Below are 23,975 nucleotides of genomic sequence, written 5' to 3'. Positions count from 1 at the left end.
GCGTTTCAGTAATTATCTGTATGAATTGAGGAAAGCGCGAATATTTTATCATACATCAATCAGGCTCAAATCATATTAGATTGACGTATTAGGTGAACTGTGTAAGTTGGGGTCATAATGTTAAACTTATGTTGGTAGAACAAATCGGTCATATTTATAATTGTCAAAATGTGAAAATATTACAAACTCAAATGCAATAATTTAACATCCCCAACTTTTTGTTGTTCAGTACAAGAAAACAAAATTAGAGCTTCGATAAAGCTACTCTGGTACTGAAGCTGTTATCAAAGAATGAGTGATCCAATAGTTAACTCCATTTAAACACTCTAAAGCCTAAACTGTAAAATTAAGGGGAGAAGAGAAGTTGACAATTAGGAGATTGATGAAATCATTCAGATTGATTCAGATTCATTAAATTTCATTGGAGGAAGTAGGTGTAAGTGAAATCATGTAGTCTTATGTGCGTATATATTTTTTTAATTATTCGTTTTGAATATTATTAAATCGTTTGTTTCGCTTTAACTGTTCGCAACAGTAAATTAACCCCAATAGACAGTTCAGAAAACGATTATTGATGAACAAGAAATTCTTGAAAAGTGAAGTAAATATATAACTACAGAACTTGGAGTAGCAAATATAATCGAATAGAGAAGGCAAAGCAGCATAATATGAAAAAATAGAACAAACACGGGCGATTGGCTAAGAAAAAGTGGATGGTGGACCGATATTCAGAAATGCAAGAATTCGACACGAAGTATGACACGCTTAACATGTACAAGAAAGTTTGAAAGTTGACTGTTACTGATGAAACTTATGCTATAAAAGAACTGGTCCAGATGACATATGCAGAAACTCTGAAGATTATGGTAGAAAACGACAAATCAGGTCTTGAACAGCATATATACCAGTGGCAGAATACGACTTAGCTGGCTGATGGCGTTCATCACCCTACCCAAAAAAGCTGGCTCCTCGAATTGTGATGACTACAGACTGATAGGTCTTAATTTTTCCAATAATTAAATCGAAATTTCTAACTACTTTGAAATTTTCCAATAGTTATATCGCGATTTTTAACTACTTTCAAATTTTTCCATTGGTTAGTTCGAGATTTTCAACTACTTCTCATGTCACGTGTTCTAAAGGACTTCTTAAGAGTAGTCCACACAAGAATTTACTCGCAAATGCGAGACCCAAGTGAATGAAACCCAGTTTAAATTCCAGAATGTGGTTGGCACACGGGAAGCCCTCTTTCTCTGAAAGCCTTAATACGAAGATGTAAAAATATGAATATTGACGTATACGCAGCTCACCGCTTCTTTTTAACATATACTCAGAAGCAATCTTCAGAGAAGGAATTGACGAAACAACAGGAGGAATAGCAGTGTATGGAAAGGTAATAAATAATTTAAGATTCGCGGACACCGACATCATAGCCAACAGTCCAAGGCAATAACAAAGAATTATCCATAAAATAGTCAAACAAAGGGAACGATTTGGTCTTTTCATGAACATATTCAAAACCAAGACCATAGTCTTCTCCAAAACACACAAAAATATAACCTTGACCATAAAAGACAAAGATGTAGAGCAGGTCTCTTCGTTTAAATACCTGGGCACCTCTATAGATCAGGACTGTGACCCTAAAAGTGAAATCAGTTCCAAAATGGAACATACGAGGAAGATCTTCGCTAGTATGAAGGAGCTCTTTACTAGATTGGAATTGAGCTTGGAGCTCAGGACACGCATGCCCCGTTGCTATGTGTTCTCTGTTCTATACGGCAGTGAGAGCTGGATCCGTACGGAGATGATAATCGAGGCATTTGAATGAATCTCTATCGACGCAAGCTCAGATTTTCTTGGACACAGAAGATAACCAATATAGAAGTTCGAAGACGTATGAACAAATAAAAGGAACTGCTTCAAACGATAAAAGAAACGAAAACATAGTATCTTGGACATATTATGAGGGGCAGCCGATACGAACTCCTACTCATCATCGAAGGGAAGATTCGGGGTAAAAGATACATCGGAAGACGCACATCCGCAGGTGGTTTGGGCCCACATCTATAGAGATTTTCGTAGCAGCTGTTTCCAAAACCACACTGACCATAAGAAGATGAATCTGAAATTCTTTTGGAAATACGCAATGGTAAATATTTACTCAAATTGTTGCAAGACAAGACAGCAGATCTTATGAAAAACAAATTGTCTACAATATTGCATACAGTAGGTACACGCACGTTGCTCTGAAATGGATAAACTAATATTAATTCAATTAACCAATATATTTGTATTATTCTTTTCGGGTGTATTTCATGGACGTTAGATTTGGAAACTGCTAAGTTTCTAGTCAACATTTTCACACTTACTTATATACCTAATTGTTTGTTTGCAAATGATATTTGCTCTATCGTATGATCAATTCGTGAATAATTTAATTTTAACTGAAAGGTGGACAGAATGTGAATAGAGAGAGGTTTTGTAGAGTGGATTTCTTATCTCATCCAATTTAGACCCGATTCATTTTTTAAATATGGGAATAGCTTAAAAGTTTCGAATAACGCACTGTGCGAAAATTAGACAAAAGAAGGGAATATTTCGTGTGCGTCCTACCTTAAGAAAATGTAATCTATGTGTAGACGAAGGACGTCAATTTAAAAGTTGTATAAACATTTTCTCGATTGTAGTAATTCTTTTAATTCGATGACAAACTGTTTCAATTTTTTGAAGTTTTTGAAGACGTATATTATTTTTTAAATAACTTAGGCAACAAACACAAATACGGCAATTTTAGACTTGCTCACTTTTAGCTTTAAACCCACGATAAATTCCTCAAAAACGTTTTTTCGAAAATTGCCAATTTTTAAGAAACGGAAGAAGTACACTTTTGCCAAATATGTCAAGATGAAATATTGTACATTATTTAATTTGAAAATCGGCCAATAGAAAAAAATATGTCAGAGCCGCAAGTTTAATTTGCCAAATAAATAAATTATTTAATATGTGCAAAACATTATTTTATCAGACATGAACATCAGCTCAGAGGATGTTCATTAAATTTTTCCAAATTAACTAGCTGCTTATTATACCTACTCGACAAAAAATATCTAAAAATCCAGTTTATGACAAAATCAATCAATTTTTATGATATCGCGCAGTTTAACCACTATTAAGTACGCATGCAAAATATTTATTTCGATCTTCACATTGGAAAAGGCGGAAAGTTTCACAACTTTTGTTGAAAATTTGTATGCCTGTGTTTGTTGGCTTAAAAATTGTTCAGATAACTTCAACTTCACACAAAATATTGACTGGACAATACCACAAATGTATCTCAGGCCCACAATGTAATGAGAGAGGAAGGTGCGTTAACCGGGTCGAAGGCGAAGCATTTTTTTGATTTCCATTATGGTTATTGAAACTAACTATTTATTTTTTTATTTATCAATCTATCAATGCCTATCATCAAGTGTTATTCATTATTTTTTCAGAAGCTGAATCGACCAATTAATCAAAATTAATACAAAATATGTGTATCACAACTTAAAATGTTGCCAGTTTGTATGGTGAGTTTACGCTATTTGGCATGCGATCAAATGTAATCAGTTAAGTAGGTAAAATTGCATTTTAATGTCGAGAGAATATTCTAGTACTGACTACATAAAATAAAACACTTGCAAGTTACGGTCAAAGATAGTTCGTTTAACCTTCAGATAACACATGCGATTAATAATAATAATTAAAATTCTTACTTTAGATAGCGATAATGCTCGACAAGATATTTCACTAAGCAAACAGTTGACTTACTGAATTACATTTAAGTGCACTGGTAGTAAAAGTTTGCATCAACGCCATGGGTTATATGAAAAGCATATTCAACTGTTTATACTTAGATGAAGCACCTTCATGCGTAAATGTTAAAAGGGTTTGTGTAATTACATTACACAACATTTAAAACAATACTCATTACATTATACATACATTTACACATTTTACACATTACATTATTACCGAACTATTGCAAATGCTTTAACAAACAACAGTATTATCCCAATTTGCAGTCCAGAAAATGAGAATGCGGCGATTTCGTATGTGATCTTCATATGTTACCAGAATTATTGAAATCATTCTTTGGCTAAGTGATTTCTATTAAAAATGAAATGCAATCGTATAAACTATTTTCGAATTGTCACGTGCTATCTTCAAAACACTTTGCAAACTCTCGAAGGCCGCGACAAAAAAAACAGAACTTAACCAATAACACATTTATACTCGGAAATAGATATCGTATATTAGGATGGGGTTTAATTTAATCAATAGAAAATATTTAAACGAGTGTTTATGTTCCTAAATACAATTAAACTGGTCCCATTTGCGTCAGTCACAGCAAGACTCATTAATAAAAGGTACGAGTTCAAGAAATGTTTTTAAAGAAATACATTCTTGTCTAAAAATACCACATCATGAATCGGTCGCGTGAACACTTCTTTAGATAAGGCGTCATACTGTATTTTTGTGCAAAGCACCTTCATATCCTGCTATTTTCAAAACAAAACAAAACTACATTAAAAGTTAGCAAAATAGATTGATACTTTCGTCCAACGGTATTGCTCCAAAATTCATCAAAGGATCTCAAATGTTTCATTCCAAATAACTTGGTGTTCACCCGGTATAGTTGAATACATATTTGTATTTGGAAATCATATGGATGTTTCCAAACTGATTAATTTAATGTAAACAAGATTTACATCTTCGAAGATTCCAAACAAGGAAGTAATTTATGAGTTAATACTAGTGTTTTACTATGTTTATTGGGAAGGAGATATTCACTTTCGTAACTAATTGCAAATTCTCTCAAGTGCATCTGAGTGCAGTTGCAAAAAGTAACACCATCGTTGCACAAAGTATGGTGAAATATAAATTAAAAAGTTTTCATTATAATAATATCGAAATTCAAAGATTTCAGTTCTAAGGACGTTCATTGGTATTTGCTAACGGTAAATAATATAATAATTTCATTTTAGAGCCTGTCCTAAAATGGCATACCCAAACTGCTTCAACCAAAAAGTCCGACAAAAAAATAATTAAATTCAAATTAATTCAGCATGTATTGTATTGGAATGGCTAACGTTAGACAGCAGCTTTTATTTATAAAAATAAACTCCTAACTAAAAAAAAATACCCTGTTTTACATAATAGTAGCCTACGCAAACAACAAACGGCAAAAAATTGTCGCAGTGCCATTTAGACCTCGCGCTATTGGGACACTGTATACTCCTTTGGTTGAATGTGATTGCAGTAATTTTTGACCAGAAAAGTTCAAATAATCGAGTTGATCTTTCTCAACAATCGAACAAATATGATATTTTTACAAGTTATGGTTCAAGGATAAATGGCATTGACGAGAAGCAGCCAACAGTAAGCAATAAACTTAATGTTTGTTTAAATTATTAACCACTATAATGAGATAAGAAAATACAAGCAGAAAAAATGCTAAAATGGTGCAGAACAGGTTTGTGAACCAGAAAAAATGCTATGTGCAGTAGTAGTAAAAGTTTATGTAAAATAAGTATACTGAAAAGTTTTCTTTTGTTCTTATGCAGGGTGATCACAAGTGCCTTTTATATATTAGCCGGTGAAGAAGCAACAAAAATTTTAATAATTTCAAATATCTAAACTCAAGATCGGCAGCGTCCTAAATTTTGCGTTTTCGCAAAAATTGATGAAGAAAAAGAACAGATAAAAAATTACCACCTGCAGTTTTTTCGCACCCTTGCCCTACACCCTGTATATTATTCTACATTAAGTTTAATAAGAGTCTAATGAAAATATAGTTAATATACAAAGTTCTGTGGGGTGTAGTAAATCCTTCAAGAGATTTTTCATACGCATGCTGAGTGCTTAAGTTTAATTGAGAAAGATTCTAAGAGTAGGTGAAAAAACTTTTCTACTTTGTTTTTTGGTGGAAATTAAAAAGTTATCTGTAAAAACATTCTATTTAAAATATTTTAATATTTCACTAAACCTGTCGAAGCAGATAAATAAGCAAATCCAATTTATTGTAGTGTGTAAAATATCTAATAAACATATTGGAAATACATATATGATAAGTAAAATAAACTTACCTTTTGCAGGCACTTGGCTTTTGTTTTTCTTCCGTCTTTCAGCCTCGGGTTTAGTATCTGAAAAAGTAGACAGAAAATTGATTCAACGGAAACCAGTGCGAACCGTATAGATCGCCGTATGAACTGTTAACCACAAACCTACAGGACACTTAAAATTAACGAATTTATAATTTACATTTTCTACAACCAATTCACTTACGAATATCTAGTAACAAACAACTTCAAGGAAATATTTAATATGCAGCTGTAAATGTAATTTTTTGTTGATGAATTTGAATGATCGCAAGACATTTAATAATATTGAAATTTATGGCTTGATTCAGGTTTGCTTGTTAAAATTTACTAAAAACTTTCTTTCTTCAAAATTATTTCTAAAACTTCACGAAAACGACTGGAACAAATTGCTCCAGAATTATTGTACCGTTGTAATTTTATTTCAGTTAAAATGTCTATTTAAAAAAAAATTTATTAAAAAAATAGGACAAATTTGAAAAATTCTCCACAGATGAAAATTGGATAGTTATAACTTATAACGCATTTATCTCTTTTAATAATTAAATCTACAGGAAAAGTACGGATGTTATTAACAAATAGTCGGGAAATAAATTACTGTACGTATGCCATTACTTAAAGAGTAATTAGATCCAACTTGGACTCATTAGCCGTCTATCGAGTAAATGCTATTTGTGGTATACCGTTACGTGATTTCTTCGAAATGCTAACAAGGAATCATTCATTGACTGTTATAAGTACAATATTTAAAACATTATAACAAACTACTCCAAGCCGCATTAGCAGTGGACTTTATACCCTTCATTAGTATCAACGTTATCACTGAAATCCATAAGCAGCAATCTAAAACAATTGTTGTAGTTAGATTTTAAAATACAATTAAAAAATTATTAGTGACCTCAGTAATAAATAATGTGTTTCACATAAATGTAAAATTAATATGTAAAAATTACCGGATTCGAAAATTTCCTGCAGGAATAACTGGCTTGATAAACTACCAATGCTACAGTAATCAATGTTTAGAGTTAATAAACTGCATTAAAATTTAAAATTGTTGTATAAGTCATGGATTTTCGTTAGTCATAAACCACTACTGCAATTAATACCGAACATAAATACTATTTTCCCAGAAGGTAAAAAGTAAATTCCGTGAAACAGAAAACAAAAACAACAGTGACTAGACAGAAAATCACATTATAAAAAAATTGGAATGGTTTCTATTAGCATATGTTATTGTACGTTTTACTTACGTGTGAATACTTTTTTAAATGCTTAAATCTCACTTACCAGTGATACAACATCGGAACAATGACTACTTCTCATCATGTATCGTTTATCAAAAAGATATTTCATAAATGCGTTCAACTTATTAACAGTACGACTTTCATTGACCCTAGATCAAAAATCAATCAATTTTATCAGGGTAATGCAAAAGTAATATATTTACGTAGACTAGTTAAAACCAGTGAAATGAACAGTAATAAAAATGAATTTGTGTGAATTTCAAGTTCAAGCGTTAATGAATTAATACTGAAATCACACTGAAAGCTAGTTATTTTAAATTATTTAGTTTGGTGAGTGTCCGTTGAAGTTCAACTAGAAAATTAAAGCAATTTTGAATCAGTACGCACGACAACGATTACCCGTTATTTTCTGAATAACAATAATATTTATTTCTTTCTAAAAATCGAAAAAAGCTATTGACCAAGTCGGTCTTTTTGCCCTTTCTTTTCTTGGCTTTTATTTTATCTTGTTTATTAAGTGATAACTGTCCTGACCTCCGCTATACCAGTCCCAAGCCTGGGTGATAGTACCCTGTAAGGGCTCCTGTCTAGGATCACAGGTGAAGAAGCTGCTGCTTTGGAACGACGTTGAAATCGTCAAAGACTAGGGAAAGAAAACCCAGATCAAAAATTATCTGGTCTTGTAGGTTGGGGGTTGGGACATCAGACTAACTCTCTGGCACTCGGAAAAAACATAATGTTAAAAGACCCAATCAAACGCCTCAGAATGGAAAGAAAAACCCAAGAAGACGACCCAAGCAACGAAAAAAGACAATGATTTTTGGTACATGGAACGTGCAAGGAATGAGTCGAGAAATCAACGAAATGGTTCACGAAATCAGCAGAGTGGTACTATCAGAAACAAAAAGAAAAGGGAAAAGATCTTCAAACCTGGGACAATACGACCATTTCTGGAGCGGAATTGCAAAGGAAAAACATGCACAAGGTGTGTCGATTTTGGTCAACAAAAAATTTAGAAAATTTAATACCAATTGGGAAGCTTAAAGGAACGGCTGATATTAAAGGGTTGGACTGACGATGTTTGGAATATTATACAACGAAATATCAACAGTCAGCACATCTTGAGAAATTGTCATATTGAGAGACATAAACAACAGAACAGGTAAAAAGTTGAAGGATCTGACGGTGGGCCGATTCGGAGAAGAGATTGTTAACGACAACGAAAACCGGATTAATTACGCAACTAGACTTATCAATTCAAAATGGCTTTTTCCAACACAGGGAAATACACAAATACACCTGATCCAAACTCTCCCAAAATCTCAAATCTTATAACTAAACAAAAGACAAAACTAAAAATCCAAGACGTCAGAGCAAAACGCAGACCAACATGCGGAAGTAAAAATTTCCTTTCGTTATCAAGGCCAAAATCTTATCCAGCAACAGCTGGAGGATAGCTGGAAGAAATTGAACACTGTAGATACAACCTACTAAGCCTAGAGCATGACAGCGGAAAAACTCAATGCACGTTCAGGCAAAAACCCAAATGAAGAGTATGATTGTATTTATCAAGGAAAAGTGTGGAAAAGAAAATGTCAAAATCAGGGAATTCCATTAAATGAAACCATTTTATACACCTTATGTTTGACCGACGATCAAATTGTAGTGGCACAGGAATATGACTACTTGGAATATATGACTAGAAAACTGATAGAAGATTACAGAAAATGGGGTTTGGAGGTCAATATAAAAAAGGCCCTATTCTGCAAATATTCCAGTAAAAATTAAAGGCCTTCAAAAATTACATTTGTAACGGTCCGTTATATCACGATCGACTTAATACACAAACAAAAGACAAAAACTTTCCCAACAGTAGTAGGTGGCAACATCGAAATCTGCCCAAAATTCCTAATCTTAGTAACCTAAAATTGACTAAAATAAAACCCCGTGCTGAACCTGAACTTGTATCTATCTCAAGTATTTGTCTGTTTAGTTTGTTTTTTAATTCAAAAAGTAAAATCATGATTATAAAAATTATTAATATGATGTAGAAAGCGCAACAATATTGATGGAATTTTTCGTGCTTTTATTGAATCATAATTTAGAACACGATGGTTTAGGAAATAGCTAAATCCTGACCGTAACAGCTATTACCTTTGGTGATCCTGCCGTTTAAGACCCTCCGATTTTATAGCTTAATTCTTACCTTAAATATCACGTCAAATTAAGCACTTTCAGCGATAAAATTGTCTGGATAGTCCATAAAATAAGCCAAAAAAATCACTCAGAAACTTTTCAAATTCGCTTTCTCAAAACCTGCTTTTTGCTGCTAAATCGTGTTTTAGGTATCAACAATTTATAATTCCACGTTTCTTGCATAAAAATCGTGTTTTTTGCAAAAGTTTGAGCACCTTTTCTAACGTCAAGTTATTGAGGTTATCTAGCGCGTCGATAGACTGGCGGCTAAATGTAGGACTGCGCATGCGTGGACGCTCAGCTATCAGCTTTTTAGGTTGATTGAGGTTAGGATTTTCCTTAATACGTAAATAAAGACTACAGCGTGTTCGAAATTATTTTATACGTTACTACAGAAAAATAAATATGGGTTGTGTATATCGCAATTAAGTTTTTGCACAACAAAGCAATTATATCCGCAATCAGCGTCGGGCTCACAACTTGGACGATAAAGTGGTTCTTGAATATGCATATGATACCTATATGATTGTTTAAATGTACTTCACAAAATTAAGATTTTAGACACCATTAAATCTACTTTTTTTGATCAAATGAAATCCAGGCACAAGCCATCAGTATAATACTATGTATCCATAATATGAAAGTACTAGAAACTCGTATATTTAATAGGAACTTTGGGATTTAATGTTGCCTTGTACGCCATATGCTGTGAAGGCAGAATCGCAGAAGAAACCGGCACCAATTTTGGAAGGTCAATAGATCTAATGCTTAATAATAATAAACATAATAATAGATTTCAAATACGGCAGAATTTTAAATACGAAACCTGAACATCAACAGCATAGATTAAGAGTGAGATAGATTGCCCACTCCACTGTTAGTCACACGTAGCTAAAATCTCTAGTTAACGCATGCCCATTAATGGGATGGTACAGTGGATTTTTCGAAAATGAATAAGATTGTTTTTATCTCACATATCGTAGAGTTTTTATTGCTCTTTCAATTGATAGTAAAAACTTTGAAATCGGTAAAGCCGCGTCGGAGTTACAGGTTTTTTTGCATGAAGCGGTTTGACTCTCCCCCCACCCTTATCTTTGACAAGTTAGAAAAAAAGTTCATAAGGAAAGTGGTACGGTTTTTTATGATCTTTTGACTAAACTTACTAGATGTTTCACTTATCGAGACAATTTCTGCATCTGAAAAATTTTAAAGTAATTTACAGCAAATTATTTTCTTCAAGTTTATTATCAAATTTTTTTTCCGAGCACTACTTTCCAACCTTCTATTTCCAATACTACCATTCCAAATACTTCCTATCCATTCCAAATACTTTCCAAAATTCAGACGATTGCCATCCTTATTGCGACACCCGGTATACTAAATGATATAGTAATTTTAATGTATAATCTTTATTTTCAGCCACTTTTTTTAACGTATAACGTAGCATTATTATGATTTAAATATTAATTATTTATTATAGTAGTTAATTAATTACTCGGTAGGTGTATATGTATATTAAAATAAAGGAAATGACTAAAGACCCGAGACGTACCCAATCTCAGCTACCAAGCTGAACAACTAAAACCAATCTAACCAGGGACAAATTGCAGAAAAGTTTTAATTTAAAAAAAATGGAGCTAAAAATATTTTTCACTGATTTTGAGTTACATATTATTTGACATCAATCACATGGAACTCACCAAATATTGCATAGTTCCAGTATTTTGTATTTATTCTGAGAGGACCAAATCAACTGTATATAGCTGGCACTAGATTTGCCTGTAAATTTCAATTTTCCGATATTACCGAGCTCGTAATCTGCAGCGTTAATTAATTTACACAATGTACTTATTAAGTCGATTTGTTTCAATTAGACCTGCAAGTAAAGTATTTAACACTAAGCGCTAATAATTAAAAGCCGCCAAAGAAATATTTTAAAGATTTTGATAAAACAAGCACAGTTCCAAACAAAATCAATTTATTTAGATCTAAAACTACGGAAAATGACGTCCGAAGCACTCAATTCAGTGAACAATCCGAAAACAGTAACTGTACAGGAATTTGGAATTAAGAAGCAATTTAAATATCATTAAATTTTCCAACTAGTTTCAATATTAAATGTAAATAAAATAATTTTAATTAAACTGCTATCAGTTTTATGGAAATTCCCAATACTGCCGGCATCAACTGATACATTTCGAAAAATATTCGTGCATCTTCATAGCAAATTTAAAATATATCCCACATATAAGGAAAAAATATTCATTGTCCAATTAGAATGAAAAAACTCGGTTTCCTGCTCCAAGGGATAACACCAGACGACAAACAACAGAACAAAATGAAAAGCTTGCGTCCTGGAGGTAATGGAAACTTCTACAAGCTAATGATGTTTGCTAGAATGAATTATTGACCTTACAAGTGTGTTCGACCTGTGGATATTTTACATTTGTTTATTAATTCAGATTTGCAAGTCGGTGAATATTAAAACTAAATTCTAAATTTGCCGTCAAAATCATTTGTCCGGTCACATCATGAAACACCTAATTAATATAATTTCCATCAAGAAATAACACACATGCAGAAAAATATGGAAAATCTATAAAAGCCAAATTCCATACTTGAATAGACAGACATCCCGAGACCTTTCCGAAAACAGCATTAGAATAGAAGAAAGTTTACGAATAACCGAAGACAACAAAGAACATAACAACAGGCTAAAAGAACCTACAACGATTCATTGACAGTACAATAAAAAGTTAATTAACAGCAGTATAGAACAGTCGACGATAATCAAACAATCGAAAAGAATTGAACTATACCAGATAAGAGAAAGCAGAAGATAAAATACATAAAGTGGTTTTATTTTGAAATTGGTTACAGCAAAATTCACATAACTAGAAAGCCTGTACTTATGCAAAACTGAATCTAATTCAACTAAAAAAATTAACGTTCAGTCCGTAAGCATTTAAACTTTACTCATGTGTGTTCAATTAATCTCGTTGAACGTTTCCTAAACGATCATTGAAAGTAATTGAGACAAAATACTAAATTGGACAATTTAATGGAACTTGGTTAATGTATTAAAAAGCGTGTAATTATATAAATAAATTTATATAGCATAATTTATGCGTGAGGTTTGTACCTTTAAAGTAAATTTAGGAGTCTGTTTAGATCGGACATCGCTAGAGATGTCCGATAAATTTACAAGTTTATAAGAGAAAATAAAACCACTAATTTATGCATATGGGGCATATTCTAAGCATCATTTACAGAAAATTAAACTTGAAGCAAATAGACAATTTCAGAATGGCAGTCTAAAATGCGAGAGACAAGGTAACAATTTAACGGTTGGGGTATAAATTTTTCGACTTTTCGAGAATTAATAACATTGTTATTATAAAGAAGATAAATAATATTTAAAACAAAAAATTATAGTTAGTATAGAAAAACACTTTGAGACTATTTTGCTTCCAGAATTTACAAGAACTTGTATTTGTTGGAGGTAGTTTATTTTATTGTACATGTACATTTAGAAGTTCTTAATTTTGGATAACCGCCGATAAATGCCAAACGCCCGCCTGCAAAAACAACCTCGCAAACTAGACGCAACTTTGACAATTCTTCAAAAACTGGCTGATGCCGCCTTAAAATCGAAACTTAACTAACATATTATAACAATAACTAACTGTTTCACATTGAAAATTAAACAAGAAATAAACGCTAAACACCGGGATGCAAAAACCGCCGCATTTTTGAAAAAATCGAAAATTGCCTGATGATGGATTAAAATCGAAAATTTTGCCACGAATGAAACAGATTTTGCGCCTCAAAATACAGGCAAAAGCGACCCTCTCACTTCATTACTTTCTGAATAAATAAATATCAAATTGTGGGCTGCAAATCCATCCATCAGTGTGTGGTCTTTATGGTAATAAAATATTTCCAGTCTAAGAACGAGTTAACACTCGTCATATTCTTTAGTGTGTGAAGTGATACGCCAAAGATAGACCAACATTTTTTTTGTTTAATTAACATTTAATTTAACTGTTGACAACTTTTGACATCCAAGCATATTACTAAATATTCAAGTGGATATTGCAAATAAAATGTTTAGCCTGTAGGAAATATGTCTTCGATATACAAGAGAACGTGACTAAGTAGAAAATTTTACATTTTTTAGTTTACATGTTTTCACAAACTGTTTGTCCTTAAAAAAAAGGTTGTAAAAACATGAATTAGCCTCAACAATATAGAACTTATTTACATATTTTATCAAAAAATTTCTAGAAAATCATTATAAACTAACTTGATGTAAAATAATTGATAACTGATAAAAATATTAATACTACTATCGGTAGACTAGTAGTAACCGATGGATTCTCTTGATTAATAAAGTATCTAAAATTCTGTTTCATATTAAAACGCCTGTACCAAGCTGTCAGGGTACGAAAAAATAAATAATTTTCCAACGGTAAATCAGAAAATAGTCCAGTTATTTTGTATCCGCCATAAAGTTTACAGCCTGTAGTATATCAAGCCTGTCTGCAAGGTGAGAAAAACAATACAACGCCTTGGTTAATGGCAAATATTTCAATGAATAAAACCATAAAAAGTGAACAATGGTGCATTTGTACACACTCTACTATCTGTAATAAAATTTCCTAAAATATTTTTTTCGCTTTTCTGTTGCTATCTTAACAGCCTATCCTAGCAGTAAAAGAATAGTCTTTTGAAAAGTACCAAATATTGTTCGAGGAACTACCAGCTTACAATAAATAATTTAACTATTACATTATATACGATGAAGAGATTGGAAATTGGCAAGAAATCAATCTTTTGGAAAAGTTATGGAATGTTTTGATAAAAGATAAAAGAAGAATAAAGAAATTATTGGCAAATTAAGAGTTAAATATAAAAATTTGCAAACCAAAACGATTGGCCTAATTAGTCAACATTCTAACTGATATTGTTTCCAAAGTTCGTAGAGTTTCTTGCTAAGGCTTCAGGCTAACCTTTGTTACATAAAAGAAAATTAGCTGAAATAGATTAATCATAAAAATTGGGTTATTCAGACCTTAAATAGGGTTATTTCGTTTTTGAACACATAAAAGTTAACAATATGTTGACATTTTCCAATTTTGAATCTCCATGTCAATAAATGTAAAGATATTCGAAAAATATGCTCTATTTATTTGCATCAAGAACAAAATCAATCAAAATGTAAAAATTTACAAAAAAGTGATCAAACTGGAATCATTGTCTTGCTGACAATGAGCAAGGAAAATTTTAAGTTTTTTAGTTACTCTTGCTAACACTTGAAGATACATTAGTCTAATTTATTACGTGATTATTATCTTCATGTCTTCCAATATTATTTGGTTGTTTATTAGCCCCACTAAAAGAAATCGAATGGTGTTAAGTCGGGATATCATTCTTATCAATCGATTGGAATTCACTGGAAATTCTCTGGAAAATGAATAATATTGAACAGGATGTGAATAGTGCGAAGGTGCACCGTCTTGATAAAGCCATGGATTGGGCATGGGTAGGTAAAGTAATATATTTCTTGAAGCAATTGTAAATAACGCGTGCCATTTAGTGCATCTTCAATAAAAAACGTGATTGCAAGTATCGACAAAATTGACAAAAAAGTCTGATACTTTGAACAAGATCTAAATGTAATATCCGAAGAATGCATCCGATTTTTTTGATAATTCGGGTGTAATTCCTCATGCCTTCAATTTTGATGTAGGTACATTTTAACATTTTTACGACTAAATGGTTTCTCAAAATGTAAAAAAGACTGTTTCGTCTTCCTAGCACCTTTATTTGCTTTACCATTGATACCTGACTTTCTAAGTTTTAATTGAAACACATCATTTTGTTTCGTTTCCTAAAACTAAATATTGAAAAAATTAAGAAAAGTTTAAACGATGAATACATACTGTTGTATTCATCATGTTTTTCAAATCCCGTTTTAAATCCTATTATTCTTATATTAGACAGAAATATTTATGATGTTCAATGTAATTATTCCAGACAGTAATAGTCAGACACTTGGAGAGCAAAAGATAGTGTGATGACCTCCCAGATGCCCCGATTACTTCCCACCGAATGTTTTCTGTTTTATTTTTTTAAAGTTTTTTTTGTAAATTTTGCGTCTAAATTCGGCTTTTAAAATCCCTAAAAGCTCATTGAGAATATTAGCAAACAAAAACCGCTAATAAAAGTATATATATAAATATATATATATATGTATATATATTTATATATACTATATATTATATTTATTAAAAGTCCAATGGAGTGGGTAATTAAATAACGCCATTATTTCTTGATATGAAGTTGAAAATATTGTTTTCTAGCACAAAAGTAAGAACCCTTGTTATAATTGAACTCACCCTGTAGTTATTGCCGTTGCCGTCATTTGAATTAAATCACACGATTATAATTTTCTTGAGCTACGCTACATAAAAAATATTTACAAGTTGTTATTGTATTGATCATATTCTTAGATTAGCGATCTCGTCTATGTGTGTCTAACCTAAACGGTTAGACACACATTAATTAATGCGTTTGCTCTCAGTTAATAATATTAAACAGCAGTCAAGCTCAATTGTGTTTGTGTTTACAAAGCAGCATCCTTCTTTTTCTACCTACCACACATACGTTTCAATTCAGGCTGAAACTAACGCGCATTAATAGAAAAACAACCAAAAAATTGGTTAAAACCAGTTTGCCAAAAAACGTAAACAAGAATGTCCACTATTTATAGCATCAGGATGTTTTCAATAACTTGCTACGTCAATGAATGATTATTCACACTGAAAACCAAATCTACATCGCTAGATTTAAAAAAAAAATTTGCAGAAAAAGATATACTACAGTTCAATTATTTTAATTAATAATACTGACGACGATTTTTTTACTAAAGCATTCAATTTGAAGGAAAATCAGATGTGAGCTATAAATATTTTGGAAAAAACTGCGATGATCCATATTTTACGGCTCTTGAATGCGTAAAAAACAAAAACAGAATTTGAAAGGGATTTAATTGAAGAGCACTATATTTTCAAGTCAGTCAAAATTGTGGGACTACAAGCCTCGAAAGCAAAGCTCTAGTTCTCACCTGCATATAATTAAGGGGATAAATGACACGGACTTAATTGTAGCTTATGAGTATTTTCTTCAGTATTATTTCAGCAATCAGCAGTTGTTAAAGGTAAAAACAATGTTTTACTTTTATCTTCTTCTTAACTGCTTCGGTGACCAGTTCAAACATCAATTTTAATTTGATTTTAGTCTGTTTAAATTCTTTAGTGTATTTTTTGCAATTTTAAAATTTGGCTTTTGAGATTGTTCCTTGTGCTACGATGTTGACGACACAAAGCACTTGGTCTTCAAAGGTATAAAAAACCCTTTTGAATGATATGAACGCTTTAATACAAAAAGGAATTTTGACTGAATTTTGTTCAGCGTGTACACACCTACTTACCATCTTTTTTAATTTTACTTTTTAATTTATGGGCACTGTCTAATTGTTGCTTGTCTATCTGCTACTTTACATGCTAGTAAGAAACTCATTACAAACATCGAATGTAAGAATTAGGCTAAATACTGTATACTTTAGCCTTTTTTTCAGTCCAACTTTCATAACTTAATTGTTACAATGTACGATATCCAATATAAAGTCTTGGTCCAGTCTTAAAGTATAAATAAAATACCACATCCATAGCAAATAAAAAAGCCATACGATATTGATATTGAAAATTCGCTTTCTGGGTCAAAACTACTCGAATTTCTGCACTCATGTTGTTATGACTGAATTGAATTATCTATCCAACGATGCCAAAACGAATTCTGTGGCTCAACTGGGGTCTGAGAAACTTTGAAAAATGCAGCGTCATGTTTGAGTCGATTTTGCAACTTAAAAAAAACACGTAAATATTTAATTAAAAAAATTTATCTAGTTAAATCTGTTTTTGACAGCGTAAAAGGAACCATTTTTTGCCAAAACTGAAACAATCGTTAGAACACACGCACAAAATGTAAAAAATAATCAGTAAAAAACAATCATGTTTTTAAACAAAGTAAGTACTTAGTACTTCGGATATACCACAACTAAAGTATAATTCAGTCGTCTCTGAGAGGAATTTCTCACCAAACTTTGTTTTTAATTGACTGAATAAATTGCTCATAAATATCGCCTATAAATTCTAGGATCAAGCTTTAAAGCAATATCAATGGAAATATTTATGAGCGTATGTTCAAAAACGTTTGTCCCATTATGATGCTCCACTGAAATTTTAGTACCGTATTTTTTTAATTCGATGTACGAATAAATTACTGCCGAAAACATTCTGCTTAAAATGTTTTCGAAATTTTTCCCGATAGAGCAGTTTAAAACAGAACTTTTTACATTTTGAGTTATTCCGTGTTAAACTAATAAAGGTAACGTATTTTATGAATCTACCTTTGCATTTCCATACTATAATATTTATAAGCCACCATAAATCTTGAATAAAGCCGATTGAAAATATCTTCATGTTTCAATTAATTTCACTTACTCCAAGCAACCTCCATTAGTTTAGTTTGAATGGTGAAACAACGAGACAATAAAATTTGGAAACAATAAAATGAGAATTACTCACAGTTTATAGAAGCAACGTAGTTGATTTTTTCTCTCCTAACATTACAACGAATCTTACTGATTATCGATTCGAAAATAAACAGCATTCAATTTTTGTAAATTGGACCCGCTTAATATAATTTATAGTGTTTGATGTATACGTTTTTTTAGTCGCAAATTTATGTTTTACGTAAAATTGTCGAATTTTATAAATTATTAGAATATAAAATCCCCATATTGGTTTTGTTTCTATGTCAATATTTGTACTTGAACAACATTGTAAATCAAATAATTCCTCTTTGTATGCAGATCGATACACCTCAAACATTACTAAGGTTAAAGAAATAAACATCAAATAAAGTTTGAACTAATTCAATCTATATCTACATATGTATGTTTGGATTCAAAGCTCAACCGGCTCTTTCTTACATTTAGATACTGGAAATAGAACATTAATCGAAAGACTATTGACTCCTGCTTGTTTGTCCACATTTTGACGTCAGTAATACGGCAAATTATCTTGAACAGTGGCTAAAAGCAATGGACAAAAGGTCATTTGCTTTAGTCTGTTTTTATTTTTTTCCAATTAGCAAATTGCAGGATTTGATATTTTATTTACATTTAATTAAATTTATACAAATCAAGAAGATAAATGTATGAATAAGTCAAATATAATCTGCACTGAAAAATATGAATTTATATTTTGCTGGATCGAAAAGCAACCAGTTTTTGTACTATTCTACATCATGAGTTTCACTTCTACATCATCCCTAACCGTTGATCTGCTCTTCCTTTTGTAACTCAATTTGCAAATAGAAATCTGCAGAGTGGTTCAATTTTGAGGTGTTCCGTTTAAGGGATTTTTTCGAGTTAATTTAGGGAATGAGAAAGTATGGAACAATTTCTACTTTTGATGTAAGTCCAGATTTGGACCACCCGGTCCAGTTTCGAGGCAATCAGCTGAGTTTTGCAAGAAAATATCAATCCGGAAAGTGTCATAAAAAACTTTTTAATGACTTTTGGAGAAGATAAACCTGAACGTTTCGAAAGTGCAATATCAAAGGAAAGATTTAGGTACTCATTTTAAGGACGGCAAAAATGTTCTTACTCCATAGCCTATCAAATACCGATCGACTTTCTTCAACGAGAAGAAATCGATTTTTTTACTTAAATCATCACATAAACATGATTCACACAAAGATCAAAACAATGCTTCAAACATGTTCATCATAACTTTTAGCAAGTACCTAACTTTTCGCACTTTCACCTATAGCATTTTTTTTCTTCCATCCTTAACTTAAGAAAAATAAAACTCATGTCGTCTGAGCTTTGATGAACTCGTAAACTTCAACATGTCGGTTCGCTTTGATTGAGCAGAAAGTTTTGAATTAATTTCTACAATGGTACAGATACCATTATACAGGTTTAATATGGATTTGTATGTAAAATTGTGTGTATGTAAAAATGTGCCGAGGCTAACCACTTAGCACTTTTGCAAAATCTATATTTTTGAACCAATTTTGATGATTTTTTCATGAATCTGAATTAGAGTGCTTTCAATTTTCATCTGTAGTCATAGCTAACTACGTAATCTTTCAAAAAGTCTTTACCTTTTTATTAGGCTGATTTTTAAGAAAAATATGTCAACCGATTTTCGTTTGAAATGGTCTAAAATCCATCTCTACCGATTTTTATTGTTTTGAGATACCGGAGGTGCAAAAAAAGCAAAAAATATTATAGCGTTTTTTCGTGAATTAATTGGAAAAAAATAGTAAAATGTAACTATAAAGTTCTGTTGGGTTTCATTTTAATAATGGATAACACACTAATTATCCATTAAATAAGCATTAGTAATTAAAAAGTTTAAAAAAATAGTAACAAAATTTTGTAGTTTTAGCATGGACAATCGGTTGGAGCAGGTACTTCATGGTTTGAGCGATGGTTAATAAAATATATTTATTTTCATTTTATACACTTCCCGTATGGCAGAACAATCAAAATCTGTGTGTTTTTGCTTATCTGCTACTGTTTTTGAAAAACTCACTTTTGTATAGTTTCCAGGATTTTTTCAGGTACTAGTCGAGGCGATTGCCCGTTGGAAAACACGAATTTTTCAAAAATTTAAAAATAAAAAGTCAACAATCCCACAATCCGGCTCATATGTCACTCGAAAGAGAAACTGTGCTACTTTAAGTGCGGAAAACGCACTTTAATAGGAAATTTCAGGGAGTTTCCAGGATTTTTTCGGGTACTAAATCGAAGCGATTGGTCTTTGGACACCTATTTTTGAAAAATTCGCCTAGGGTAAACCAAAAATCCCTGAATCCGACCCATGATATAACTCCAAAGCAAAGATCCGCTGTTTTAAGTGAGGGTAAACTCACTGCAATAGGAAATTTCTGGGAGTTTCCAGGATTTTGTCAGGTACGGAGAGCTAAATTAATCTCATGTCACTTTTTTCACTCTTCTAATTACCGGTGTCTCCAATAACAGCATGTGTTAGAAAATCCATGGAAAATACGACGTTTAACTTTCCCAAGTCAAGCTTTAACTGTTTAACCCAGAACCACAACGGAGAGCGCTAAAAAATCGCTTTCTCTTTGCACACTCGCTTGGACTCGCTCGCATCGCTTGGCCAGTCCGCCCGGTCGACAGCTCCCCCTTAAAAACTGCCGTAGTGGTATTTTTGTAAATTTGATATTGAATTCCAGGTGTAAATTGAGAGTAGTCACTAATCGAATACAGTTTGAATATCTAACTATTAAAAAAAGAATCACTGAAATCGATCAAAAAATAAAGATTTTTCAGATAAGTTCTTAACCCCGACACACTGGATATTTACAAAAAGGCTGGAAGAAAACCACCCTAGTTCAACAATACCATTTAGTTAAGTCGCATGTGCATGTCTTCATCATGCTTAGTCGGTTTTCATATGCGCTATTTCTTTCTAATGTTAGAACAAGCAATTGAACGCTTCATAAAAGTAATAGGCAGGATTACAAATTTTGAAACACAATTCTATAATGTAGGTCACACGTCTGCTATTTCCAAAAAATATATTATTTGCGCAATAAATTAAATGTTGACGCTAATTATAGCATTTTTATCTATCTATTTTGAATTATTTGAATTAGCGCAAAAACGCTTGTAACTGTTATGGCGCCCGCTTGTAACGTCTAGCATTCGTAAATTTTGCAGTATGCCTACCTATTATATGCTCAAAGAAGGAAGTTTGCAAAACATTTTACATTTTGGGTGTTAGAAATTAACTGTCCAAATGTTACAAGTTGCGCGTGCGGTTCCTCTGTGCAAAAACACCGACACACGTCAATAAACAGCACCTAATAAATTGTTTGTTTGCGTTCCAAGTCAGAGAATAAATAAATGTCTAACGCTCGCAAGGGGAAACCCAGCAGATGTACGCTTGAACTCGACACTTTATTTTTGTGAAGACCACTTTGATATAAGTATTTACTTGGATTGATAGGTGGATAAATCAGAATCTTTTTTTGCGATTAAACATCAATTATATTAGCCTTTATATAATATAAAGGATTTGCTAAGATTATGTTTGTTTCGGTTTTTGTTATCTTGCCCTGGAGACTACTTATTCTCCTTTCAGCTGCCTAATACCTAGTATGGAATATTATTTGAACTAGCATTCCATGGGCTCAGTATCAAACTACCTATGAATGCTGGGTTTATGAGGTAGGTGTAACGAAAAAGGGTGATGTTGCCTTAAAAGCATGACGGACCCAAAATTTCAGTCAATTTTTCTATGTAAAAAAGTCGTATAGTATCAAAATGGGGTAACAGCTGCTAGTTGAAGTCAAGTCTTGCCCCTTTTTTAAACGTTTAAACATTAAAATACAAGAAATAATTGCAATAAATGGTGCTTTAGAAGCGAGGGTGAAAAAAACGGAAAGTGAGCAGTGAATAAAATAGGACTGCACTTGTAAAAATGATAGCAGCGCATTCGCCATTAATAAATTCCCATTTCCCAGGACAAATTACTATTAATTAAGTAAATAGAACGATACTGATAAAAGCAACAGATTAGGAGTGTAACCCATGATCCATAAGCATTGGCTTTTGAACTAGAAGTATTTTGAGATTTATAGCATGTTATTAGCTAGATGATTGAAACGTTGAAAATAAAAGCTTAAAATTAAGCAAAACCTGGACGCATTATCATCAAGAGCCGAATTATTTTGAAATACTGCGCGTACAATACGCAACACAGTTGTACCTATATAACAATGTAGATGCTGTGAATTTGCTGTCGCTATCTTGACTAGAAGTTATGAAAAATCGTTGAGTAGTTCAGCGATAATTGACTGGTCTGCAAACAATTAATTCGGCAAACAATTGAGGCATTCAACCATGAGGAATGCCATGACTAATTGGAATGTTCTGGTATTATAGATATCTAAAGATGTTTATAAACATAGGTACACACCGATCAGTTCCGTATTATTTAATCAAAGCAAAATGCATTTATTGCAAAAAACTGTACCGGTGTTCGATAAAACACACAAATAGCAACATTTTGAAAAACCATGTTTATAATATACCTACTTATGAAATAAAAATTGAATAGAGCACTTACCGGTATCCGAATCATGTTTGTCCACTTCTTGCTTCACCTGTTTCGACTCTTGCTTTTTGCTTACTGTTTTCGATGGTTTCTTAGACATCTTTATCGCGGCGTTAATAGTTGACAAAATCGTAAAATAGTATTAAAAATATAAACTTTATACAACGAAAAAAACAATTGCACAATTGTCCTAACTGTCAAAAGCAGCTGTTGCTAATAAGGAGTAAAATGATCGATAGCTCCGCTCAACAGATTGGAAGTAATAAGGCATGTGAACTACCGCTCAAGACAGCCAAGGTCAAGAAACTTCGGAATGAGGACCAACTTTGTCAGTCCAGATAAGTGAGAGTGAGACAAACCTAGACGTTTCGTTTAAAAACTGAGTTAACATAAATGCTTACAGCAATGCCAGATTGCGGCTAACCAGGCAAAAATATTGCAAATCGCACAACAGCGAGGTGACGTCATACGAGATAAGTTAATTGCATAATAAACTATTCTAGAAAGAATTGAAAGTTGTAGAAAATACATGTGTTTTATTATCTCATGCTCGTGCGTTATTATGGAAATTTAAAATAGAAAAAAGTATGAGATCTTAATAAAAAAAATATTTTATTAACTTGTGTTCAGCAGGTACGCCTTTACGAATGTTTATGAATTGATATAATTTTAACAATACCGTAGAAAACATTATCTCCAGTTTGATTACATAATTTTTATGCAAAAATGTTCAACCCTTGTTACCCTTATCAGAATCAGGGATGTTTGCTTATTATCATAAACCCAATCATAAACCTAACAAAGCTCTAGTATTAAGACATTATCTAATCGCTATACAAAAATCTCAAGTTTATGGATATACAGGGTATCCAAGATAATTATGCATTGCATGGGGATCTCCAAAACCGTAAGACAGTAAGACATACGAAATCGCTTGAACTAAGAAAATGTTGCGCAATCAGTTTTCAAAACATAAGTGTTTCTTTTAATTTTTGATATATTGAGAAAAAAGTAATTTTCGGATTATCGTTTTTATACATTTAATATTAGTTATTGATCAAAAAACAAAAAAATGGCATGACACCTTTGCCATCTACAATATGGCTCCGCTCTACAAGATTTGTCATCGTTCACTAATAAAAATAGGTATAATTTTTTTTTTACTTATTTTT

At 32.1% G+C, this 23,975-nt stretch overlaps 1 protein-coding gene across 6 annotated transcripts in view; it reads right to left on the bottom strand.

The window, feature by feature from the left end:
* Positions 1-23,027, bottom strand: part of LOC109540278 (serine-rich adhesin for platelets) — a 100,407-nt gene extending 77,380 nt beyond the window's left edge. For 3 of the 6 annotated variants that reach the window (XM_019908586.2, XM_019908588.2, XM_019908587.2), the window contains exons 1-2: positions 22,816-23,027; positions 6,126-6,182 (exon numbers count right to left, since the gene is read on the bottom strand). In XM_019908586.2, the coding sequence (XP_019764145.1) occupies positions 6,126-6,182; positions 22,816-22,903 (145 nt within the window). In that variant the 5' untranslated portion in view covers positions 22,904-23,027. Of the gene's footprint in view, positions 1-6,125; positions 6,183-7,424; positions 7,525-9,587; positions 9,607-15,978; positions 16,143-22,815 lie in introns of those variants that run through there. The other 3 variants (XM_019908592.2, XM_048665075.1, XM_019908589.2) reach the window with 3 other exon arrangements.
* Between the last annotated feature and the right edge of the window lie 948 nt (positions 23,028-23,975).

The sequence above is a fragment of the Dendroctonus ponderosae genome, unplaced genomic scaffold, assembly GCF_020466585.1.
Source record: "Dendroctonus ponderosae isolate FM_Combo_2020 unplaced genomic scaffold, Dpon_F_20191213v2 Dpon_F_20191213_3, whole genome shotgun sequence".
Lineage (NCBI taxonomy): Eukaryota > Metazoa > Arthropoda > Insecta > Coleoptera > Curculionidae > Dendroctonus > Dendroctonus ponderosae.
The sequence above is the reverse complement of the archived record's forward strand: the minus strand, read 5'-3'. Positions and strand labels throughout refer to the sequence as shown.